Raw genomic sequence first — 25388 nt, 5'->3', positions numbered from 1 at the left:
CTGTGCAAAGTTTACCCGTTGCCATAGTGACAGAGAGCACGCCGGGGGTCGCAGCCTGCCCCACGCAGAGGGCCAGCGGTAGTGCAGAAGGCCCGACGCTGCAGCCACGGACACTCTGCAGAAAGGCCTCTCGCAGCCGGTTCACACCGACCGGGAAACCCGCAGAGGAAGGAATATATCACTTGTTTAATGCTCTGCTGAATTGAGTGAAACTGAATTGCTTGGACATTATAAGATGAATGTCTCATTTCTTCACCAGGCTTGTAACCCGTGTGTGTTATACGTAAGACATGTCAGTGCAACAATTTAAATGATCAATAGTTTGTATTATCAGTAGTACAATACTTGTAGTAGTAGTGGAGGTAATACAGATTTGTATAATGCGTAATAAATTAATTCTGGTGAATGGATCCAACATGGTGGGACTTCTCCCATAATGCGCCTATTTTAGAGCAAAATGAATAAATGAAACGTGGTTTTATCGTCAGTTCAACAGTTCAAACATCGCACGCAGACAAATAAGTGTCCATTCATTGTCGGAAAGCTCGTCCCCGAAAGGGCGGTGGCGCGCACCGAAGAGACAAAACCTGCTGCGAAGAAAGACGGAGATTCGCATCGAAGGTAGACGAGCACACGCGGGGCTGACCGGAAACTAGCCACCGTGCCTTCAAAGTAAAGGAGTCGATGGCCAAAAGCATGGATCATAGAGGACATTGGCTTGTTGTTATGCACACTTACATCCAGCTACTATGATTCACAATATTCCCACTGTTAGTGATATTTGCTTTCATGTCAATTGTGTATTGATGCATCAGGAAATATTAAACTCATATTATCATTTTACTTTTGGGGTTGGTAATCTTGTCCGACGTGTTATAGACTTTTTAGTTTCATGAATTATGTTGATACGTTGAATAATGTGTGACTATAACTGTAGAGTAAAAATACATTTTGAAACTGCTTGAAATCCACTAGTACTATTAGGAGTATTATAGCTTCAAATATAAGTCCAGTGCCAAATCTACTTCGTTATTTTCCACCATTGCTCATCAATCGTGTTGATGGAAAGCTAAATCTATTTCATAGCTTTTGAAATAAATCCTCCTGTTAAGGTGCCTGTAAATGAAGAAATAAACCCACAAGTAGTGTGTTTGTTTCATGTTCATGTGTCCCGTCGCTGGGTCCCGTCTGGTCTTTCGTCAAGGAGGCTTTTATTGTGTAGGGTCATGTCCGGAAGCCGTTTGTTAAATGCCGCGTGCTTATCTCTCGGTGGACGAGGGGGGGCACAGAGGATGAGGGGGGAGGAGAGCAGCGCTCATTGTTACCAGCCCGACGAGGAGCGCCGGAGACCCCGTCGCTGCACGTGAATTCTCGCCATTCAGGTAAATTTGGGTTTAACGGAACCGGTTCCAGCTAGCTTACATTCACACCGTTTCTCCCCCTCAACCTCCCCCCGCCCCGCGCGCCGCTCGGCCCGGTGAGTTCACGTCACAACGCCGGTACACGCGCTGCGTCTCCCGTTAACCGGAGCGGACCGCCGTCTCGTTACCGCGAGGAGGAGCCCGTTACCGTGAGGAGGAGCCCGTTACCGTGAGGAGGAGCGCGTTACCGTGAGAAGGAGCCCGTTACCGCGAGGAGGAGCGCGTTACCGTGAGGAGGAGCCCGTTACCGTGAGGAGGAGCGCGTTACCGTGAGGAGGAGCCGTTACCGTGAGGGGGAGCGCGTTACCGTGAGGGGCAGCCCGTTACCGTAAGGAGGAGCCCGTTACCGTGAGGAGGAGCCCGTTACCGTGAGGACGAGCCGTTACCGTGAGGAGGAGCGCGTTACCGTGAGGAGGAGCCCGTTACCGTAAGGAGGAGCCCGTTACCGTGAGGAGGAGCCCGTTACCGTGAGGACGAGCCGTTACCGTGAGGAGGAGCGCGTTACCGTGAGGAGGAGCCCGTTACCGTGAGGAGGAGCCCGTTACCGTGAGGACGAGCCGTTACCGTGAGGAGGAGCGCGTTACCGTGAGGAGGAGCCCGTTACCGTAAGGAGGAGCCCGTTACCGTGAGGAGGAGCCCGTTACCGTGAGGACGAGCCGTTACCGTGAGGAGGAGCGCGTTACCGTGAGGAGGAGCCCGTTACCGTGAGGAGGAGCCCGTTACCGTTAGGAGGAGCGCGTTACCGTGAGGGGCAGCCCGTTACCGTGAAGAGGAGCGCGTTACCGTGAGGAGGAGGGCGTTACCGTGAGGAGGAGCCCGTTACCGTGAGGGGCAGCCCGTTACCGTGAGGGGCAGCCCGTTACCGTGAGGGGCAGCCCGTTACCGTGAGGAGGAGCCCGTTACCGTGAGGGGCAGCCCGTTACCGTGAAGAGGAGCGCGTTACCGTGAGGAGGAGCTCGTTACCGTGAGGGGCAGCCCGTTACCGTGAGGAGGAGCGCGTTACCGTGAGGGGCAGCCCGTTACCGTGAGGGGGAGCCCGTTACCGTGAGGGGGAGCCCGTTACCGAGAGGAGGAGCGCGTTACCGAGAGGAGGAGCCCGTTACCGAGAGGACGAGCCGTTACCGTGAGGAGGAGCGCGTTACCGTGAGGAGGAGCGCGTTACCGTGAGGGGCAGCCCGTTACCGTGAGGGGGAGCCGTTACCGAGAGGAGGAGCGCGTTACCGTGAGGGGCAGCCCGTTACCGTGAGGGGGAGCCGTTACCGAGAGGACGAGCCGTTACCGTGAGGAGGAGCGCGTTACCGTGAGGGGCAGCCCGTTACCGTGAGGGGGAGCCGTTACCGTGAGGGGGAGCGCGTTACCGTGAGGGGCAGCCCGTTACCGTGAGGGGGAGCCGTTACCGAGAGGAGGAGCGCTTTACCGTGAGGGGCAGCCCGTTACCGTGAGGGGGAGCCGTTACCGAGAGGAGGAGCGCGTTACCGTGAGGAGGAGCGCGTTACCGTGAGGGGCAGCCCGTTACCGTGAGGGGGACCGCGTTACCGTGAGGGGGAGCCGTTACCGTGAGGAGGAGCCAGTTACCGTGAGGGGCAGCCCGTTACCGTGAGGAGGAGCCCGTTACCGAGAGGAGGAGCCCGTTACCGAGAGGAGGAGCCCGTTACCGAGAGGAGGAGCCGTTACCGTGAAGAGGAGCCGTTACCGTGAGGAGGAGCGCAGAGGCGCGTGTAGAATGAGCTCCTTTAAGCGCGTTTCATTGTGTTGTAGTTGTGGCAGAGATCCTGACGTAGCGAACCGATGATGTCGTGTCTTCATATTGTGTGTAGTTGTTGTGCTGTTGACTCATTCTGGTAATGTGATCTCTCTCCTCCTCCGTTACGCCTCCTGCTGCAGCCTCTTGTGTGCACTGCAGTCGCTGCCCATTGTTTCTCACATTTTAATGATAATTCATGTGTTGAATGATCCTGCACTGGTGACACAGTAACATATGTGTTTAACAAATGTTGTGCTTCTGTTGTCCAATGCAGATTGAACATTCGGCGGCCGTGGTCATCGACGTCCTCTCGTATGCGTCCTGGCTGACGTGGAGGCAGGAGAAGGAGGCGAGGCGTCTTAAGGGACCACGGCGTCCTGCCGGGCCATGGAGGTCTGCTGACCGGATTCCCCGCGCCGATGGATGCAGCCAGTGGCTAACCGGGCCAGCCCCGTCTCCCCCGCCGGGCGACCCGCCTCAGGCTGTTCCCTCTCCTGCCGTACGGACCCGCCATGCGTCTCCTGTGGCTGCTGTCGGTGTCCATGGTGACGACGTGCGTCGCCATCCCCATGGACGCGGCGGAGGAGAGCCACAGTCTGTTCACTTGTGAGCCCATAACCCTTCGCATGTGCCAGGGGCTTCCCTACAACTCCACCTACATGCCCAACATACTGAACCACTACGACCAGCAGACCGCGGCCCTCGCCATGGAGGTACGTACCCCGCCGACCCGTACGGTCCACGGTTCCACCGTGGTGAGGGAGGACACGGGCATCTGCTGATATTCTGTGCTCGTGGTCACAAGTGGAACTGATCAGCACGTGTAGAAAAGCCTTTTCAACTGGCTGAGTCATCGGCACACCCGACGACTGGAAGATCAGGTCTTAATGTTTATAAAACAACTAAAATAAAGAACCTGCACGTGCATTCAGTCACGCGTGAGCCTTCTAAGTAGGTAACTGCCTGTGTAGAGGACCATCTGCAAATGACGCTTTCTTGCACTTGGACACGCATTTGAATCATAAATGGTGAAACGTGGAAATGAATTCATATCACGTTGTGTCGAATTGTAACGCTGAGGTCTCTTTTCTACCGTTTTTCCTTTGGTGTTGTGATTGATTTCTAGTGGGGATACGGATTGGGTTTGATTGTAATTCCACCAAGAGTTTTCTTTAGTCGAGAGGAGTCTTTTTTTTTATTGACCTGATCCGCTTTATATGTCCTTTCTCTTCCAATATATTCAAATTTCACTTTTGTCTCAGAGGGTTCCAGACATGTTGCATTTCATTGAAAACAGCCCACTTTTGAGCTCTGCGTCATTATTACGAGTGAATTCAGCACTGTGAATTCAATAATTGCCCCGGAGGCTGTGAGCTAAGCGCATTATTATGGTGTCCTTAAAAGGGTTTCTGGCCACTGTCAACATCAGGGACTCTTCATATTTAACATAACCTGAGCAGTTAGTCCATGCAGTCCATGTTTATTGTTCTCCCCTGAGATTATCTATGGATTTACCAGCAAAGTACCCTACTGTTGTGTTATCCTCTGTGAAATGGCGATTTAGGCATTTACACACAACCGTGGAGCAGATGCATCACCTCGTTAACTTAATCCCATCCTTTGCATCGGATGATCCCCTGGAAGCTCCGTCTATCGAGCAAACTGCGCCAAAACATGAGTGTGTGTGTGTGTGTGTGTGTGTGTGTGCGCATCTTTACTGATCTCACTTTATGCATTCTCAGCACCAGGTTCCCTTCGGCTCCCACCCGCTCCGTCACTTTTACCACTTGACACCCGCTCCGCCCCTCCTGGCGGTGATGGGTACACGAGCCGTGGCGACCATCTGTGCGTTCTGCACTTCGCTGTAGTCGCTTTCAGTGAGTGAGAGACACACGGTGGAGGGAAAATCCTGGGTTATGTAACGCAGCCTGAACACTGCTGTGGGAGATCACATCATCACATTTTATCATCATATCACATCATCACATTTTATCATCATATCACATCATCACATTTTATCATCATATCACATCATCACTTTTCATCATCACATCACATTTCATCATCACATTTTATCATCACATCACATTTCATCATCACATTTTATCATCACATGTTCATATCACATTTTATCATCACATGTTCATATCACATTTTATCATCACATTTTATCATCATATCACATCATCAGATTTCATCACATTTTATCATCACATCTTCATATCACATTTTATCATCACATCATCACATTTCACCATATCACATCTTCATATCACATTTTTTCGTCACATCACATTTTATCTTCATATCACATTTCATCACATCTTCATATCACATTTTTTCGTCACATCACATTTTATCATCACAACACATCATCACATCACAACTGCACTCACTTTTGGAAAAGATGCCACTGCTGCCACCTCTCCAGCCCTACGGATACGATATCTGATTTCGGATCCTACGTATCCTTCCTTGTCGATGGTGAAATATTCACTCTCATCTCCTCTAGTTTGTGTTTTTGTTGGATTCTTAAAGAAAACGAATTCAGAGTGTGTAACGTGTGTTTCCTCATTGGCAGAGCTGTTACTACCCCGCTGCTGTGTTTGCTTGTTGTGCCTATTCGCAGTGTGTGGGTCGCTGTGAACAGAGAGGCACTTCTGGTTTAGACGGTGTTCACTTTGATTGGTCATGGACCCATAATGAAGTCTCTTTTAGAGCTCGTAAATGGTAGTTACACATGCAAACCCCATTGGTTCCAAATAAGGAGCGAGCTTGCCTCTGTTTGGCTCTTGTTTCCCAGATAACTCGCCCTAGATCCAGTTCATGGGAGAATTGAAAGCCTGCAAGATGTCGAGGGCAGCCAAATGAGAATTGACAGTTGATTTAGAAGGGAATTAGGCTGCTGAATGGCCGTGATGAGGATGAGGATGATGATGATGAATGCCCGGCACCGTGGCGAAACTGGGAGTTGGACGAGAACCAACGCCTGCCGTTCTTGCACTTTTTGTCCGAACCCCCTGAAGTGGTGTCTTCCTCGTTTCCTTTTTCTCCGGTCTCGCCTCTCAAGGTCTATTCAAGCTTTTGTTTTTGGGGGAAAGTGAAAGCAATTCGTCACAATATCGTTATAATCTTTATTCTGAGGTTCTGTGCGGTTTGCACTGTGGGCATTTGACCCACAGAGAATTAAGCTTCAACCCACATTAACAGAGCAGCTTTCCAAGGATTTACTTTTTAATGTAAAACCCTTTTTAACCAAACATCCATATGCAACGCCACAGGTGCTCCGCACGCACAGGACTCCTCCGGGTCGCTCGTCGTCATCGCTGACCGCTGAATGACCTCCCAGCGAAAGTGGGACAGCGGCCTAAGGGCTGGGAAATATCTGGTCTTCCTGTGGCACAATGCTTCCGTCCCCGCTGGCGGGACACGAGTGGGAGCGACTCACAAAGAGAACCAAAGTCCCGTCCTCTGAGCTGCCCGACTGATATCAGGACGGCGCCCAGTAATCGGGGCAGATGACGAGCACTCGCATTTCCTTTCTTTCAGCCATGGAGAACAGGGATTATTTGAGGGGTTTCTTCATGGCCAGATGGGCCGAGGGAAGGTCTCCTATTACCGGCGTGTGAACCGCCAAATCATTTTAATAGCTAAAGAGAAAGGAGATGGATGTTGGAAATTCAGTGACGAACTATTTAGATGCACAAGGACCATCATTGGTAGATAGTTTCTTTATTAATCCTGCGGGGGGATTATTTCTCCAGATGATGTTCTTGTCGTCATCATGTCACGTTGTTTGAGGCGTTTTGTGTGAAGGGCGAGCAGGGACACCATGACCGATCTGTCCCACTTCCACTGACTTCCTCCTCTTTGCAGCTCCTTAAATCCGCCTCTTGTCTCGGCTTTACGACGCGTCCACATAAACTGTGTCACGTTACAGCTGCTGGGAGGAGTGACCCAGATACCAACAAGCAGCGGTGAGTGGAGTAAACGGGAGCTGAGGAGAGAGACAGAGTTTCATTGGACGCTCGCTCAAGTTAAAACAGGCTGCAGTGAAATAAAAAGTAGTGAAGATGTTTCCCAGCTAAGCGCACACACACACACACACACACACACACACACACACACACACACACACACACACACACGGTCTGATAAATCCTACCCAGCGTGACCCGGGCTATAAAGGAGCCTCTTGTTTTATTAAATGTCCAACACTGTGTTTATTGGCAGTGGACTGAAAGAGAAGCTCATCCAGAGAGAGGTGTGTGTGTGTGTGTGTGTGTGTGTGTGTGTGTGTGTGTGTGTGTGTGTGTGTGTGTACACACATGGACACAAGGTTTTCAAACATTTAGCAGGGAATGACACGGTTGACTCAGTGGACCCGTCCCTCCCGTCTCTCTCTCTCTCACCCCTCCTCCTCCTCCCACGTCTTTTGTCCTCCCCCTCCCCCCTGCGCAGGGCTCTCCCGTTGCCCAGGAAACCGTCCCGATTGTGCTGTAACAAAGGGGGCCGAGGCTTTCTTGCCTCCCAGGAGGTGGTCCCCTCCGCCCCGCACCCTGACCTCCTCAAACCCGCTCTCCACCCTCCTCCTCCCTCCTCCACCCTCCTCCTCCCTGGTGATGCATCACCCGTTGCCATGGCGCTGAGCTTGAAAATTTGGAGAATTGAAATGGCAGCAGAGGAGAAAGGAGCAGAGGGGGAGGCAGAAGGCAGGGGGGTGAAGGAAAGAGGTGACTGGGTGGTATTTTTAACATGGACCAGTTGGCTTCTTTGTCACTAACGTCACCGTCTCAGCAGCAGACTGAGCCTTCATTAAAAGGGAACTACACCCCCCCCCCCCCCCCCCCCACTAGACCACGGGCATATTTAATAACACGACAAAACACGCTGAGAATCTCAGATATTCATGAGACCGAGGTCACGCCTGTTTTTCTTCAAAGGCAGTTTGCAGCTAACGGCTGAAATATGTAAAGTTCAGTTAAAAAACCAAACCGTCTGTCTGTCTGCCTGCCTGCCTGCCTGTCTGTCTGTCTGTCTGTCTGTCTGTCTGTCTGCCTGTCTGTCTGCCTGCCTGTCTGTCGCCAACAAACCGTCTTTAATAAATCAGCCTCCAGGGTCTCCTGCTCAGGCCTCATATTATTCCACTCACATCAAAAATCCCCCAACACACTCATGAATACGTGATGTCTGCCGCTGAGGTTGAAGCTGAAACATTAGCATACCCCCCCCCCCCCCCCCCCCCGGCCCCCCAGTCCCCCTCGTTTCGACCAGTGGTTCACCGGCTGCTCCCAGTGCGCCCATCAACTCCCAACTCCCCGTGGACAGTGTGGAGCGTCCGGGGGGGTCGGAGTCACGTGTCCCATCCTGACTGGAGACACTGAAGAGGTGGAGGAGGGGAACCATGACGGAGTATAGAAATAGAAAAGAGGGAAGCGTGATGACCTGAAGGAGTCTAGATGTTCGCCCCCCCCCCGTAGCCCAGATGTGTGTTCATGACGCCGTACGTCACCACCGGCTCAAAGCCGAGCGCAGCACAAAGATGAGCTCACTTTAGAGGCATCAGATCATGTTTGAGCGGCTAACCGACGCTACGGGGCAACGCCGAGGAACTTCTCCTAGAGGGGGGGGGACTCCACCACTGAGGAACGACCCGCGTCACTGAACGCCTCGCAGGGTGATGTCATCACAAGGGCCATCGATGGCCTGCGGGCGGACGAACACTCATCGTGGGGCAACGAGTCCGTCCCCCCGCGGTGGAAGATGTCCGTCTCATGACCGTCCTCTCCACACCGCTCACTGTGCTATGAAGAAAAGCTGCACGGATGTGGCTGCTTTGTCCCCTGAGGGCCTTTACTGTCCCTCCTGCATGGAGACATGCGTGTGGGTGGCGTGCTGCATGCTTCCAGCAGGCGGAGGAGGTGTAGCAGAGCAGAGTCCTCCGTCAGCTCTTTAGGGGCAGCAATGGGAGCTAAAGGAAGTTCAGCCTCTAAAGCTGTGCATGTGGGAGTGAATGGACGTGTCTCCGTGTCCTCTGTGACTGACTGGGGACACCGACTCCCGCCCCTCAGATGACTGACTGACACTACGGCTCGTCCAATCGGTCTCCATCTGACACACACACACGCCTCTCTGTGTCTCACGTTCACAAACGTCCCTCAGCAGACGTCCTCGTTAAAATCCACCATCCAACAAACACCGGGACAAGGAGCCCGTCCCCGTCCCTCCTCGTCCTTCAGTCGTTGACTGGTGGGGGAGGGCGCAGCAGTACCCGGGGGGGCTGGAGGCACCGCGGCGTCACTTTCCCCACGGATGCTTCCTGCACCTCGTGGCTCACTTTGCATGCGTCAGGCCTTTATGTTGTGTGTGTGTGTGTGTGTGTGAGAGGGGGGGGCAACTTGTTGTGCCCTTCCTGTCTGAAGGAGAGGGGGGGGGGGGGGGGTGTCTGGTACCACGGGGGGATTATCGTTGTTTTCGTGGGCTCTTCTCCAGAAAGAGTCCGAGTCCTGCTCCACTGATCTCTTTGTGGCCCTCGCTGTGGGGGGGGAGTCCTTTCAATAAAAGAGTTTTGTGATTTGATCTGCAGCCCTTCCATCCCATGGTGAACCTCCACTGCTCCCCGGGCCTGCGGATGTTCCTGTGCGCGCTCTACGCCCCCGTGTGCACCGAGTACGGCCGGATGACGCTGCCCTGCCGCCGCCTCTGCCTGCAGGCCAGGAGCGACTGCTACAAGCTCATGGACATGTTTGGCGTCAGCTGGCCGCAGGAAATGGACTGCAGCAGGTCGGTACACCGGCGGCAGACTCGCCGTGACAACCGGCTACTAAAGTCCACCGGACCTGCGAGTGAATCGCGCAGCGTAAATGGGCCAGAACAAGATATTGGGAAGGAATTGAGCGAGAGTTGGCTGCTTTACAGACACACAAACACACATTTCCCTCTGTTGTATTTATGTAGTTCTATTCGCCTGAGGTCATGTGGTCTCGTCCCTCAGGTTCCCGGACTGCGACCAGCCGTACCCCCGCCCCGAGGACCTGCTGTCCGCCTCGGACACGACGGAGTCGCCCGTCTCCATCCAGCGGGACTACGGCTTCTGGTGTCCCAGGGAACTCAAGATCGACCCCGAGCTGGGCTACTCCTTCATGGGGGTCCGCGACTGCTCCCCCCCGTGCGCCAACATGTACTTCACGCGCGAGGAGCTGACCTTCGCCCGCTACCTCATCGGCGTGGTGTCCATCGTCTGCCTGTCCGCCACCCTCTTCACCTTCCTGACGTTCCTCATCGACGTGTCGCGCTTCCGCTACCCGGAGCGTCCCATCATCTTCTACGCCGTGTGCTACATGATGGTGTCCCTGGCGTTCTTCCTCGGCTTCCTGCTGGAGGACAGAGTGTCCTGCAACGCGGCGAGTCCCGGGAGGTTCAGGGCTTCCACCGTGACCCAGGGCTCCCATAACAAGGTAAAGAGCCGTGGCTCCCGGACCGCGTCCGGTACGCCCGCTGCCTGCACATTGACCCTCTGGCTGTCCTCTGTGTCTCTGTCCCAGGCCTGCACGCTGCTCTTCATGGTGCTCTACTTCTTCACCATGGCCGGCAGCGTCTGGTGGGTCATTCTGACCATCACCTGGTTCCTGGCGGCTGTTCCCAAGTGGGGCAGCGAGGCCATCGAGAAGAAGGCCCTCCTGTTCCACGCCTGCGCTTGGGGCGTCCCCGGCGTCCTCACCGTCGCCCTGCTCGCCATGAACAAGATCGAGGGGGACAGCGTGAGCGGCGTCTGCTTCGTGGGGCTGTACAACCTGACGGCGCTGCGCTGGTTCCTGCTGGCGCCGCTGGGATTGGACGTGGTGGTGAGGACGAGCGCAGGAGGACATTGTTTGTTCTGTCATGTTGAAATGGATTTATTTTGTAATGGCCAAAGTGGGAGGGACGTCCTGTGTCCCAGAACGTGATCCGTGCGAGCTAAGCGCCCCCCTGTCCCGTCCCCCCAGGTCGGCGTGGCGCTGCTGCTGGCAGGCATAGCCGCACTCAACCGCGTCCGCATGGAGATCCCGCTGGAGAAGGAGAACCAGGAGAAACTGGTCAAGTTCATGATCCGCATCGCCGTGTTCTCCGTGCTGTACCTGGTCCCCCTGCTGGCCGTCCTGGGCTGCTTCCTCTACGAGAGCAGCCGCCGCGCCGTCTGGGAGACCACCTGGGTCCAGGAGAAGTGTCGGGATTACCACATCCCCTGCCCCTACCAGGTGACTCCCAGCCAGAGGCCTGTCGGCTGCTAACTACATATATGTACATATTATTTAAGCAATAAGGTACTTTATCCTCAATAATGTAACAGCTGTAACATTATTGGACGATAAAGTACAGCCTCAAGTACCTTATTGCTTAAATAACCTCAACCAATCAGAACGCTGGATTTCTTCTACCCGTATTATAAGTTGAATTAATGTATTTCTAGTTTCTTTGTTGTAGTCTAATAAGTGATTTCACATATAAATGCATCATCTATCACGCACTGACTATCATCAGTTCTGAGCGTAGAAACATTCAACAGAAGACGATATTCATTTGGAACATGTTCACATAGTAATTAGCTAACAGCACTGTCTGCGTGATGATGTCGTAGCTGAAACATCCCATAATCCGGCTCAACGGAGCTTTACAAACCAATGAGTAGTCGGATGGAGGCGCCCAGATGCTGATGCATGGATTCACATGTGTCTATCACCGTTTGCACAGATGTTTGTACACAGTACTTATAAAACTGGGGCTTTGAAAGGAAGCTGGAAGGCCGAGCAGGAGGTCACAGCTGGGAGGAGGCTGACAGCCGCCAGATGTTTGCACACACACGGACGTTAGAGAGCCAGATGTCTTAAAAACAGCCAAGCGCTTTTAAAGGCAATGCACGCACGCACACACACACACACACACTCTGCATCACTGTGACAGAGCTGTTAATAATCCAGGCGGTTCCTTTCAGCGGCATCACGTCCCTGTGAGCCCGAGTGTCCACAGTGGATCTAAAGTCTGCGTCTTTACGCGTCGACGCACTGGTCTCACGTCCTGGTTGTAAAGTCTTGCGTGTGTTGCAGAGCGATTCACCTCCAGAACAACAGGTGGAGTCACGTGTTTTGTTGAAGACGACCTGGAGAGTCACGTCTTTGTGTGTGGAAGTCGTTGGTGGGTTTATTTATTTATCATAGACTTTATTGCCCCGTGCATCCACACTGCTGCTTTTCATCAAGGACACATTTGTCCCGTATTTTCCTCCACGACTTTGTTCCCTCGTTTGTGGAGATCTCCCTCCATGAATCAGAGGCCATCCGGCGTCCTCATCGTCCGCCAATGACGGCTTGTACAAGCGCTCATATTTAAAAGCTCTTCAATCTGATCCGTTCTCTCGTAAACGTTCTTCCTTTTAATAACGGCCGTATTGTGCTGTGAAAACGGAGACGTGAGACTCTAAAGGACGTAGTCAGAGACCAATCACAGCCTGCTGCTGCAGGAGGGTTGAAAAGACACGCAAGGGGCTCAGTAAAAAGCATGGGGTTAAAAATGTAATGTAACTAGTTAAAGGTCAATGGTAGAAGAACTAGTTAAAGGTCTGAGCTCAGTTGGTTGACCTTTGTGTTGGATTCCAGTCACACGTCTACAAACTGTGTATCCAGCAGTGATGCAGAACCGTGCAGATGTTCACGCAGTAGAAAGAATTCTGAAGAAAATAATAATTATTTTTATTATTATAACAAGAATTATTGAGCAGGACGACAAATGTACAGCAGAAATATAAAAAGTGTGCGTGTGCGTGCGTTCAGGTGGAGCGAACCAGCCGCCCGGACTTGGCCGTGTTCCTGATCAAGTACGTGATGATGCTGATCGTGGGGATCCCCTCCGTGTTCTGGGTGGGCAGCAAGAAGACCTGCTTCGAGTGGGCCGGCTTCTTCCACGGCAAGAGACGCAAAGAGTACGTACGGACCTCTGGCTTTACAACTTGACGCCACGCGCACACGTTAACATGTCAGTGAGGAAAATAAGACAAAAAATATATATGCACTTTTTCTAGTGGGGGGGGCTGGTATACCGGCAGGGGGACATATCGTAATAATAAAGTATCTCACAGCAAGCAAAGAACAACGACAACAACAACGTCTTTTGAAAGGTTTCAATGTTTATCCGCTGGTCTCCGTCCTGATGGACACAACTACACACATGATGTAAATATATGTAAATACACGTATGCAAATACACTGTACATTCATTTGTATACAAGCGGGCCTTACTGTCGGGCTGTATCTGATACCGAGTTAGTTCTTATTTAAAGAGAAGCAGTGAGATCTGATCTGATGACTCGAGTCCTCTCGTACATATTATATATATAATTACTACTTTACATGCATGTTATACTTTTTGATGGTGTCTTTTAGGCGTCCTCCACATACAATAATATACATGAAGTATTATGTACTTCACTGCAGGTGATAAACTGCACACGTAGCGTGTGAGACATGAGGGGTCGTGTCCGCTCAGCAGCCGTGTGCACACGCGTGTCATGTCGTGTGCACACGCGTGTCATGTGGCTTGGTGGTGAACACTGGCCCTTTTCTGCGCTCACCCCCCCCCCCCCCCCCCCCCTTCCAAACTCAGAGCATTAACCTCCTCTCCCACCGCCTGCTCCACACACTCCTCCATCCTCTTCTACCACACCCACCGCCTGGCCGCCTTCCCCCTGTCCCTCCCCACCCTGCTGCATCTCTCCCTGCCCTCCCTCCCTGCCCTGCCTCCCTCTTCCTCCCATCGCTCCGCCCCCTCCCTGTCCTCCTCCTCCACCCGCTGCAGCGCGATGGTCCACGAGAGGCGGCAGGTGCTCCAGGAGCCCGACTTCGCCCAGCTGCTGCTCAGGGACCCCAACGCGGCCATCGTGAGGAAGTCGCAGGGCACGTCCACCCAGGGGACGTCCACCCACGCCTCCTCCACCCACTTGGCCATGTTGGACGAGCCGCCCAGCGGCAGCACCAGCCGGGCCGGCTCGGTCCGCAGCTCCAAGATGAGCAGCTACCACGGCAGCCTGCACCGCTCCCGGGACGGCCGGTAGGTGTGATGTGTTTGTGTGTGTGTCCTCCGCGCACAGAGGGCCGGGCTCCTCACGCTGACGTTTGTCCTCACAGGTACGCGGCCTCCGGCTTCCGGGCCCCAGATGAGCGGCTGCCCTACGGCAGCATGTCGCGCCTCTACGACCAACAGTCCAGACACTGCAGCACCAACCGGCTGGACAGCCAATCACGGCACGGCTCCACCCAACGGCTGGACTCGCGGCACGGCAGCGCCAGGGACCTCACCAGCACCACCCAAGCGGTGTATGGTGTCGCTGGAAACGGGATTCACCGAGTCCTGGAGGAGGATCGGTGTTCGGCTTCAGAAGGATTTCTCTCTTAGGAAGTGAGAGAATGCGTGAAGGATCCACAGTGAGCGGGACAGGAAGCAAAGGACGGTGTCCTCTGAGGACGTTAGCTACAATAGCGCTACATGCAGCCGAGTGAAGCGCACGGATCGATGGCTTAAAATGTCCTCTCAACTTTACTCTTCCCTCTTTTCCAAAAACTGAGGGGCAAAAACAATCTTTGTCCAAACCAAGACGGGTCCAGTGGTCCTGACGGGTCCCCGACACTGGAAAAAGTCTACGAGGCTCCCGACTGTTGGGCCTGCTTTACTGAGCCGGTTGGGACCATAAGGGACCATCTCTGCTGGACTGATGCGACTTGTTTGTAGAAAGGACGGATGTGAGAAACTGCAGACGCCTTGTTCTTCTTAAGATTTACTGGCTACATGTGACAGTTTGTTGCACCTCTTAATAACTGTGGTAACGTTACCTGCTGGAGACATTTTTATAAAGGCTGTTCATTCACACCTGAGGGCTGAATTCCTTTAGAGAACAACCAAAAATGTGACTCATCTCATTTTAAAACTTTTTATTTTTACATTGAGGTACTTCATTGCTTTGCTGTGACGGCTGGAACAAGAGACGACTACATTTCCCAGAATGCAAGAGCCTGAACAGCAAAACAAGCTGAAACCAAACTGCTGCCTTATGACTGCGTGTTCGTTCAGTGGAAGGATTCTACCATCAAATCTGCCCCGGTGTTGGCCGCTAGCTCGCACCCGGTGTTAGCCGCTAGCTCGCACCCGGTGTTAGCCGCTAGCTCGCACCCGGTGTTAGCCGCTAGCTCGCACCCGGTGTTAGCCGCTAGCTCGCACCCGGTGTTAGCCGCTAGCTCGCACCCGGTGTTAGCCGCTAGCTCGCACCCGGTGTTAGCCGCTAGCTCGCACCCGGTGTTAGCCGCTAGCTCGCACCCGGTGTTAGCCGCTAGCTCGCACCCGGTGTTAGCCGCTAGCTCGCACCCGGTGTTAGCCGTTAGCTCGCACGTGCTTTCTTTAAATAGGTAAATTAGAACCACGTTGGGTAGTTTGTCCTGTTTAGAAATGTTTCCTTACTTGTAAAAACTTTGTAATAAAGCTTCTTTTAAAGAATGGACGGACGTTTATCAGAAGTAATGACCACAGCAACACTGGTTTATATTCGTAACAGCCCTCCGCTTTATTGAAATACATCGGAGTCAGGTTAATATAATGAGTTCTCCAGAGGTGTGGCAGCCAGTTCCATACATTATTTTTGTTTGACCTTACACCTTAAATATTTTTTTTTGTGCAAAAAAGAATCTACATCACCTGTAGTGGGTTATCCTCAGTAAAACGCCCAAACCGTTCAAAAGGGAGCAAGTCCAAGTAAAACAAACCAAAAAATGATTACATCTAAAACATGCAAAACTGTACAAATTATTACAAAGCAATCCTAGAAAGAAAACAACGTAATGATATGAAAGAGCAAAATAATATAGAAGGTATTGTAGATAAAACCTCACTGAAATGCAAAGGCGTTTGATTCATTCTGTATTATTTTCTTCCACAGCCATCACCCCCCCCCCCCCATCTCATCTACTGCTGGAGCCACATTCACCTCCTTCATCCATCCACATGAAAAGAATTCATTGGTTCTGACATTTCCTGAGTTTCTCCCCCTCTTCATCTGTCTACGGTCAGTTTTCTGTACAATGGCCATAATAAAACACCGGGCTAAACCCCCCATCTAATACATTCTGCAGGAGGACCGCAGACTGGTCAGCTTTAAAAGAGGTGGTTTCTTGGAATGAAACGTATTCCGGCTCTGCAGAAGAAACGGAATACTTCAAAATAAAATACTTGGAATGGGCTTTAACGCGCCGCTTTGTTTCAAACGGGAATCGGCAGGAATGACACTTTCTGACAAAGACAGGAGGAATAAAGTGGAGGCGTCCGCTCCTACAGACGGAGTACTGCGTGTGTGTTCACACGGTGGAGATGCAGCCCGGTGATGGTGCGAGTGTTTAAGTGGAGACATTCTCATTTTAGTGTTTAGTAGTGAACAGATCAACCAAAGACCACGAGGGTTCAAAGTGTCTCTCGTTGTCCTTTTCCCGCTCAGTGGGAGGACTTCCACCAGAAACACACACACACGTGTGCGTTCACATGTTTACCTGACGGGCATCACACAAACCGAGTGTGGAAAACAAACATACAATAAAAAACAAACCAATTTAAAATCGCACGGTAAAAAAAGAAAACTGGGAAGTGGTTTAAAACGGCCTAAATGTGTGAAAACAAAAGGATCTCCCGTCTCTGTAGTGTTTTCCGTCTCATATATTACTCTCTACTTTGAACCTATGTACATTGTTGTCATGGGAACCTGCGAGCTGCACGCTGGGTGATGTCACTCCGATGGGGGGGGGTCACAGGAGATGTGGTGATGTCATTCGAGCCGCCGTTGTCAACGCTGCTTGTTGTCAAAATTAAAAAAAATGTTATAAAGTCACTGCAGTTAATACCAAGCGCAAAATAAAAAATAGATCATTGCTTTCTTTCTACTTTTTTTTTTTTTCAATTTTTGCAGCATCCAAAGAGGAAGCGGCGCGGGGGGGGGGGGGGGGGGGCGCAGGGGGGGGTTAAGCTCCACCCGCCCGAGTCGACCGTGAAGCAAACCTACTTTTCCTTCTCTAAGATTGATAAATAAATTAAAGTATTGTCCCCAAAACCCAAAGGGTCCCATATGTACAAGTACAAATCAGGTTCTCTCCAGATGCTCCTCTTCTCTCTGTTGCATTCAGAGTGAATCTAAACGGGGGGGGGGGGGCAGGACACATTGTGAATAAACACACACACGTTCTCATATCGCTGCTTCTCCCTCAGAGGGACGGCGGAGCCTCCGACCGGGACAAATGGAGGGTGTAGAAGTGGGTGCAGTTCTCTGGGCACTGAGGGGGAATATTCAGAGAGAAAGCGATAGGCGGAGGAGGAAGAGGAGGGATTGTTTGGAGTCCTGTGCTGTCGGTGGAGTTTGGGTGGGGGGTGGGGCGCAACGGCGTGTAGCTGACGGAGGCTCATGTGTCCCAGCCCGTGCGGTCCGTGCTCTCCAGGGACAGGGACTTGGCCTTGTGGGGGGAGGCCGGACTGGGAGGGCTGCTGAAGGTGGAGCTGTTGGAGGCCGTGGAGTGGCGAGGCGAGTCTGAATCCTGCAGGCGGAGACCAATGAGGAGAGAGAGGGGGGGGGGGGGGGGGGGGGTTAGAACAGCAGAGGAGAGCGTTCTAGTATCAGTCCGGCCTGCGATAAATGAAGCTAAGCTAAGGCGTTTTCCTCCACTGGAGGACACAAGGAGGTGGAACCACCACCTTCCACATCACCAGCTCAAATGACCAGAAACGACCAGCTGGAGGAAAACAAACATGCAGGACAGTTGGGGGGGGGGGGGGGGGCGGCTTCATAGTACGACTGGCTGCGATGTGAGACTCCTCCCACGTGAGGTCCAGTGTCTCCAGTGACCACTGATTTACACACACACACACACACACACACACACACACACACACACACACACACACACACACACACACACACACACACACACACACACACACACACACACACACACACACACACACACACACACACACACACACACACACACACTCTCTGCATTCAGTGCACAGGTTGTGTATTGGTTGTGTATTGGGAGAAGCACTGCCCAGCCACGTTTACAGACACACACACGTGACATCGTGCAACCAATCAGTCTTTGTCTTCTGGACCGGCGACGTGACGTCACTGCGCCCTGCAGCGAGCGCCCTGCAGCGAGCGCCCTGCAGCGAGCGGGGTCGGTGGTTCTGCTCCGTGCAGCAACGCGGGCCGGGAGCAGACATGCGGTGCGGACGGATGACGGGGCGGACCGACTCCGGGGGGAGGTGACAAAGCCTTCGCATGGTGCTGCGGTGACGGGTGGAGGCGGAGCGGCACAGGGTGGAGGCTGGCGGGTAGTGAGACGCGGTGTGTGATGCGTGTGTTCCGTGACACGGTGCTCGCCGCGTGTGTTTGGGGACATTACCTTCATCTTACTAAGCAGGGTCCTTAAAGCCCTTTTCAGATCGGGGGTCTTCTCCGACGGTGAGACCGCCTGCCACTGCAGAGGAGAGTTCACAGCTCAGCACCCACAGACAACATGCTGGGTGGGAGGGGGGGGGGGGGGGGGGGGGGCAGAGGAATGGAGCGGGCAGCGTCCGGGCTCACGGCATGGGGATGGGGGGGGGCGATGGAGGAGGATGGGGGGGCGCGGGAGGGAAGGCGGGCGGTCCGTCGGCGGTGGGGAACTAATGTACATTTACCGTTGGATCCATTTCATCTGACAGGAAATGTCTGAAACACGTTGGGGGGGGGGGGCGACATGTGAGAAGGGAGCAAACGGGAGGATGACTGACAGAACGCGCCCCCCCCCCACCGGTCAGGTGGTAACAATGGCTTCAAACTATTGATCAACAATAGTTTCCCTCAGCAGGAAGCGCTGGTGACGTCACAGGGAGCTGACGGGCCGGTCAGAGCGGTGGGATGAGGGGGGGGGGGGGTGTGTCAGGGGGGGTCTTTCAGTGGGGAACAATGGGATCGCTTCTTCACGTCGCATTTAAGACAGTCATGGCGTGCAGGTGGACAAAGCTGATGTTGTCTCAGAGACTCTGGCGGCGGCGTATTTACTGACCTCTCTGTCAAACTGGGACAGCGGAGCGTCCCCGCAGTCCACCCCCCCGCCGGAGGACAGGGAGCTCTCCGAGGGGGAGGTCATGGCCTGCCGCTTGGATCCGTAGCTCCCCCCGGACAGCTCTCGGCGCAGCGCGCTGCCGTTCTGGGAGGACGAGCCTGGACGGAGAGGACGGACGGAGGACTGCTTGAGCAAAGGGCCAGTGGTGGTGGTGGGGGGGGGAGGGGCTTACTGACTGGTTGCTAGGGGCAGCGACGGGTCCTGCGGTTACTCACGTATGCCCAGTCCGCTGCTGGCGCTCATGGAGCGGCCCGGCTCGCCGCGGTTCTTGGTGATGGAGGGGATGCTGACGGAGCCGCTGAAGCCCGCGCGGCTCTCCTGAACACGGACGTTCTGGTTTAAACACGCATGGAGCACACGCACACACACACGCGCACACGCACACGCACACGCACGCACGCCAGAGTGCAGTGCCGGGGGGGACAGGAGTGAGGAGTGAGGATGGAGGAGTGAGGATGGAGCACATGCTCTACAGATGAACACAATCGGCCACTGAGGTCTAAGCGGAACGGCACGACCTCTGCTGCCGCACAGCCGGGGGGGAGGGGGGGAGAGAGGGGGGGGGGGGGGGGGGCATTTAAAGGATGAAGGAGCGTGAGGGAGAGGAGCTTTTTACTGCTGTGACTCAGATGCTGACGTGATACACTGAACATCTGGATGAAGAACAAAGGCAGCAGACACACGTTGTGTCCGTTTCAGTGTGTGTGTGTGTGTGTGTGTGTGTGTGCGTGTGCGTGTGCGTGTACCATGGGCAGATCTTTAAGGATCTGGATGCCGTCTCCTGGTCCCATGTGGGCCACGTGGTTGAAGTTGGTGGGGTTGGAGATGAGCTTGTTCCTCATCTCTGGATCACGCAGCATCTCCCTGGGAACACAAGTGGAGCTTCAGGTGTTGATGTTTCGCTGCCTGGTCACGTTCCTCGTTCTGCACTGACGACAGTGATGATCAAGAAGAAGAGAGCGAGTCCTCCTGCAGGTACCGACCTCCTCTGCTGGAGCCGCTCCTCCTCCGGCACCCTGAAGGAGAAGCGCCTCTTGTTGTTCATGCTGCGCACCATCTGCTTCCTGCTGGCGTCCGACGTCTCCGGGACCACCAGCTCGTCGCCCTCTGGAAGAGCGCATGTTGATGAGAGCGACTAGAGGGACGCGACCTTCTACGGTCACAGATCACGTGGTATAAGCAGCAGATGAAGTAAGAAAAGGCCCTGAAGCGCCGTGTCCTGCTGGTAGGACGAGGAGTGGAATCGACTCGGACAATTTGATGCAGGTGGTTCTCTTACCGGCCATCTTGTTTCTGAAGTAGATGAGCCGGACGGTTTCCAGTCCCAGCAGGTTCAGAGAGCCGTCAACGTTCAGGGCTCGCACCTGAGGGGGGGGGGACAAATCCATCATCAGGCCTCCACGACTATCCATCTATTGACACGGCAGGGTGCGGTTGCTATGGTGACAGAGGCTCCAGCAGGGGGAGCCAGTGAGGAATCGATTTGTCTGTTTGTAAGTTTTCTATTTTAACTGGATGTTATAAATAATAGTTGATCTAAGAATAAATGAAGCTCCTCTCGTTACAAATAAAAAAGGGCTGGTTTGATTTCATAAGAATCTGACCGATCCGTCCGGCGCCTCTAAACCCGGTGGTCTGTGTTTGGGGGGAACCCTGCTGAGTGGTGTGGTCTTCACGGCACTGACCTTCTTGAGGGGGAGGGTCTGAATCCACTCCATGGTGTTGACGTCGAACACGTCCACGGCGTTCTCGCTGTACACCGACAGGTAGGGGGCGTTGTAGCCTGGACGAAAAGGACGAGGCATTTAGCTCAGACATCTGCCTCTTTGTTTCGTCACACAGCGGCGCGTCCTGCACTCACAGGCGGAGTTGGGAACAGCTGGCCACATCAGCTCCTGCTGACGGGACCGCCGGCCCTGCGAGTCCACGTACACGCCGATGGAGCTGAAGCACAGCAGCAGCTCTTTGCTGGAGATCTCCACGGCGCAGAGGGCCTCCAGGCTCTGCTGGGGGATGAAGGCCAGCGTGTGGTCCTCGTGGTGGAGCAGGTTGACGGGGGCCACGTCTCCGTGGACACTGCGGACGTCGTCACAGTCAGATTGACTCAGATCATCGTGCTGCTCAGTCGGTTAACGTGGAAGCACTGAGGTAACGTCAATCCGCTGACAGGGAGCCTACCTGTAGCGGGTGAAGCCGGACTGGTAGCCCACGTAGAGGCGCTCACTGAGCAGCCCCATCCACTGCACCGGCCCCGGGGCCTGAACCTCCCGCAGCCGCCGGTGGCGTCCTTTACTCTTATTCACCTGGAGGTTTCACAGGAATGCGATGAACAAAGGGCAGCGTGGCGGCCAGCTGCGAGCGAACAGGCCCGCGCTCTCACCTCGTAGCATATGACTTGTCGCTTCATGGCCACGCACAGGCAGGTGAGCGAGCCGCCGCGGACGGGCCCGGAGACGATGCTCTGGCAGCCTCGGGTCTCGGCCAGCTTGTAGGAGTCGGTCTCGCGGCCGTCCAAGGCCTGCGTGGGGAAGAGACGGACGTGGCGGTTCCTGCCGGAGATCACCGCCAGCAGCTGCTCCTGCAGGATCAGGTCGATGTGGTGCACCTTCTTGTTGTCCCCCACCCGGATTATTTCTGAGGACAGAGGGAGAGGGAGTGAAGATAAGGGGGGGCGGGGGGGGGGGGGGGCACAAAGCATCAGGGACACCGCACACATCCTCGAGAGCGGGTTACCATCTTTGGTGACATGGACGACGAAAAGGCCTTCCTCGTTGCCCAGGGCGACGCGCTCGTGATCTGAGGCAGAGCAGACGGGTCAGTGCCAGTAGAGCAGTTTCTGCTACGCAAACACACAGTGCCGAAGCCCACCTATGATGGCAGCGGACTGCGTGGTCTTGATGAGCGGCAGCGTGCTGTCGTAAGCCTCCTTGGGCACGTAGACGAAGCGCTCCTTCAGCTTGTTCTTCTTGAGGATGCGGTGGAGCTCGTTGAGGAGACCCACCCACTTGTTCCTCTCCTGGTCGCTGTCGGCCAGGATCAGGATGGAGGGCTTGTGGTTGCTCGAGTGGGAGAGCTGGGACGCCGTCACCTGGGGAGACAGGGGGGTTGCATCGCAGCGCGTCAGAGCGCGGCGTGAAGCGTTGGGTTTTTTCTTCTTCGCCACCAGAGAAGTCGGTCTTACTCTGAATATACAAGGGATGTCTTTGCGGCTGGCGTGGATGACGTCAGAGGCCAGGACAGAACTGACCGAAAACTCTTCATCCCTGAAAGGAAGGAGATGAAGGTTAGATCGATCAAGGGATGCTTCTAGAAAAATGCCAAACATCAGCTTGTGAAACGTGTCGGCTGAACCAAACCACCACAGCCCCCGGGCGCCTCTCCACGTACCTCATGTCGATCACTTGGCTCACCACGACACTCGGCTGCGTGACTTTTCCTTCTCCCAGTTCGTAGAGGAACAGTTTGAAGTCACAGACCACCGCCATCGCTCTCTGCCACCCCTTCTTAACGCCGGTCGGTTTGGGCACCTAGAAAAAGACACAAGACGTGGGGGGTGAAACTACGCGGACCAGTACAGAAGACGCGCTGCCTCGCGGGAGCAAAGGTGGCGATTGGGATTAAACTGGCGGCGTAAGACTCGCGTGTGCCCCATTCACACGTTAACCAGTGTTATCAACGTCTGACTCACCCGGACGTGCCCTTCATACGCAGTACCAATCCCCTTCTGGGGGTCGATGCCCAGCGGGCCCTTGGTCTGGTCCTGGGGGACGGGGCACACAGCCGGAGCTTTGTCCGCACAGGTCACATGGCAGGAGAAGTTGCACACTGGACCAGAGAGACGCAGGAAGTTAAAACGTTAAAACCAGAAGGAAGCTTGAAATGGTGAATTGGTTCAACTTTAACATTCGTGTCCTCACCTTCACAGGTGCAGCCTTGACGTATGAGGCCCACCATGAGGGAGGTGCACTGGTTGCACTTAGTGGGCGTGCTGAAGGACTTCACCACGAACTGGTGCGCTTTGGGCTGTGGAGGGAATCAAGAGAAAGAGCGTGAACGAGGGAGAGAGAGCGGACGCATCAAACATGTGGAGCGATCCCCCGGGGGGGAGGTCTGACCTTGGGAGAGGAGCGTCCAATGCTGCCGTACCCTCCGGAGCGCATGGTGGGGGTCTGCACGGCGCGAGGAGGGTGGTCTACCAGCTGCACCACAGAACACACACAACACCTGTTAATGTCCATCGGCTCCCCAAACAGCAGCAGTGAGACACTGAGCTGTTTAGATGTAGTCTGACCTCTATGGGCTCCACGTCACTGGCCATGGAGGGGGATCGCGAGCGGGACTTGAGGTGGGACTTGGGGTCATCTTCCCTGGAGGGAGTGTTGGAGGGGGTGAAGTTCTCCATGGAGTCCATCTGAAGGGAGAGAGGGGGGGTGGTGTGGAAACATAAGTCAGGAAACATGAAATAAGATGGAGGAAGGTGGTGACGAGGCAGATGGAGAGGAAGGTGGTGATGAGGCAGAGGAAGGCGGTGATGAGGCAGATGGAGAGGAAGGCGGTGATGAGGCAGATGGAGAGGAAGGCGGTGATGAGGCAGATGGAGAGGAAGGTGGTGATGAGGCAGAGGAAGGTGGTGATGAGGCAGATGGAGAGGAAGGCGGTGATGAGGCAGATGGAGAGGAAGGCGGTGATGAGGCAGATGGAGAGGAAGGCGGTGATGAGGCAGATGGAGAGGAAGGCGGTGATGAGGCAGATGGAGAGGAAGGTGGTGATGAGGCAGAGGAAGGTGGTGATGAGGCAGATGGAGAGGAAGGCGGTGATGAGGCAGATGGAGAGGAAGGCGGTGATGAGGCAGAGGGAGAGGAAGGCGGTGATGAGGCAGAGGGAGAGGAAGGTGGTGATGAGGCAGATGGAGAGGAAGGTGGTGATGAGGCAGAGGGAGAGGAAGGCGGTGATGAGGCAGATGGAGAGGAAGGCGGTGATGAGGCAGAGGGAGAGGAAGGTGGTGATGAGGCAGAGGAAGGTGGTGATGAGGCAGAGGAAGGTGGTGATGAGGCAGATGGAGAGGAAGGTGGTGATGAGGCAGAGGAAGGTGGTGATGAGGCAGATGGAGAGGAAGGCGGTGATGAGGCAGATGGAGAGGAAGGCGGTGATGAGGCAGATGGAGAGGAAGGCGGTGATGAGGCAGATGGAGAGGAAGGCGGTGATGAGGCAGAGGGAGAGGAAGGTGGTGATGAGGCAGAGGGAGAGGAAGGTGGTGATGAGGCAGAGGGAGAGGAAGGTGGTGATGAGGCAGATGGAGAGGAAGGTGGTGATGAGGCAGAGGAAGGTGGTGATGAGGCAGATGGAGAGGAAGGTGGTGATGAGGCAGAGGAAGGTGGTGATGAGGCAGAGGGAGAGGAAGGTGGTGATGAGGCAGAGGGAGAGGAAGGTGGTGATGAGGCAGAGGGAGAGGAAGGCGGTGATGAGGCAGATGGAGAGGAAGGCGGTGATGAGGCAGATGGAGAGGAAGGTGGTGATGAGGCAGAGGGAGAGGAAGGTGGTGATGAGGCAGAGGGAGAGGAAGGTGGTGATGAGGCAGAGGGAGAGGAAGGTGGTGATGAGGCAGAGGGAGAGGAAGGTGGTGATGAGGCAGATGGAGAGGAAGGTGGTGATGAGGCAGATGGAGAGGAAGGTGGTGATGAGGCAGATGGAGAGGAAGGTGGTGATGAGGCAGAGGGAGAGGAAGGTGGTGATGAGGCAGAGGGAGGTGGTGATGAGGCAGAGGAAGGTGGTGATGAGGCAGATGGAGAGGAAGGTGGTGATGAGGCAGATGGAGAGGAAGGTGGTGATGAGGCAGAGGAAGGTGGTGATGAGGCAGATGGAGAGGAAGGTGGTGATGAGGCAGATGGAGAGGAAGGCGGTGATGAGGCAGATGGAGAGGAAGGCGGTGATGAGGCAGATGGAGAGGAAGGTGGTGATGAGGCAGAGGGAGGTGGTGATGAGGCAGAGGAAGGTGGTGATGAGGCAGAGGAAGGTGGTGATGAGGCAGAGGAAGGTGGTGATGAGGCAGAGGAAGGTGGT

The 25388-nt window shown here is 54.4% G+C and overlaps 2 protein-coding genes across 16 annotated transcripts in view; one reads left to right on the top strand and one right to left on the bottom strand.

Moving 5' to 3' along the window:
• The first annotated feature begins 1193 nt into the window (after positions 1–1193).
• fzd3a (frizzled class receptor 3a) lies at positions 1194–15681 on the top strand. Of its 4 annotated transcripts, none has more exons than XM_040161219.2 (9): positions 1194–1382; positions 3440–3878; positions 9752–9948; positions 10160–10622; positions 10710–11009; positions 11151–11402; positions 12972–13120; positions 13993–14244; positions 14322–15681. In XM_040161219.2, exons 2-9 carry the CDS (start codon positions 3678–3680, stop codon positions 14587–14589), a joined length of 2082 nt encoding a protein of 693 aa, XP_040017153.2. In that variant the 5' UTR covers positions 1194–1382; positions 3440–3677; the 3' UTR covers positions 14590–15681. The 4 variants fall into 4 exon arrangements, with proteins under 4 accessions (XP_040017153.2, XP_077950071.1, XP_077950072.1 ...); XM_078093945.1 differs by having other exon boundaries at positions 13801–14244; XM_078093946.1 differs by having other exon boundaries at positions 1286–1477; positions 13801–14244.
• A 42-nt stretch (positions 15682–15723) lies between these two features.
• cdc42bpab (CDC42 binding protein kinase alpha (DMPK-like) b) overlaps positions 15724–25388 on the bottom strand; it is a 52601-nt gene continuing 42936 nt past the window's right edge. For 3 of the 12 annotated variants that reach the window (XM_040161212.2, XM_040161214.2, XM_040161216.2), the window contains 19 exons: positions 23620–23739; positions 23444–23527; positions 23246–23351; positions 23017–23153; positions 22716–22855; positions 22510–22591; positions 22197–22416; positions 22062–22124; positions 21709–21962; positions 21507–21631; positions 21190–21404; positions 21014–21111; positions 20608–20692; positions 20312–20435; positions 20075–20192; positions 19544–19661; positions 19269–19426; positions 18624–18698; positions 15724–17756 (listed from right to left, as the gene is read on the bottom strand). In XM_040161212.2, the coding sequence (XP_040017146.2) occupies positions 17625–17756; positions 18624–18698; positions 19269–19426; positions 19544–19661; positions 20075–20192; positions 20312–20435; positions 20608–20692; positions 21014–21111; positions 21190–21404; positions 21507–21631; positions 21709–21962; positions 22062–22124; positions 22197–22416; positions 22510–22591; positions 22716–22855; positions 23017–23153; positions 23246–23351; positions 23444–23527; positions 23620–23739 (2454 nt within the window). In that variant the 3' untranslated portion in view covers positions 15724–17624. The remainder of the gene's footprint in view (positions 17757–18623; positions 18699–19268; positions 19427–19543; positions 19662–20074; positions 20193–20311; positions 20436–20607; positions 20693–21013; positions 21112–21189; positions 21405–21506; positions 21632–21708; positions 21963–22061; positions 22125–22196; positions 22417–22509; positions 22592–22715; positions 22856–23016; positions 23154–23245; positions 23352–23443; positions 23528–23619; positions 23740–25388) is intronic. The other 9 variants (XM_040161215.2, XM_040161218.2, XM_078093941.1 and 6 more) reach the window with 4 other exon arrangements.

The sequence above is a fragment of the Gasterosteus aculeatus genome, chromosome 18 (genome assembly GCF_964276395.1).
Source record: "Gasterosteus aculeatus chromosome 18, fGasAcu3.hap1.1, whole genome shotgun sequence".
Classification (NCBI taxonomy): domain Eukaryota; kingdom Metazoa; phylum Chordata; class Actinopteri; order Perciformes; family Gasterosteidae; genus Gasterosteus; species Gasterosteus aculeatus.
Note: the sequence above shows the minus strand (reverse complement) of the source record. Positions and strands in the feature narration are given on the sequence as shown.

Bases quoted from the DNA above. Each gene is read 5' to 3' on its own strand.
- fzd3a (XM_078093945.1), top strand. From the start codon at position 3,678: ATGCGTCTCCTGTGGCTGCTGTCGGTGTCCATGGTGACGACGTGCGTC. The intron at 13,121-13,800 runs GTACGTACGGAC...TTCCAAACTCAG, and splicing joins CACGGCAAGAGACGCAAAGA to AGCATTAACCTCCTCTCCCA. The intron at 14,245-14,321 runs GTAGGTGTGATG...TTGTCCTCACAG, and splicing joins CACCGCTCCCGGGACGGCCG to GTACGCGGCCTCCGGCTTCC.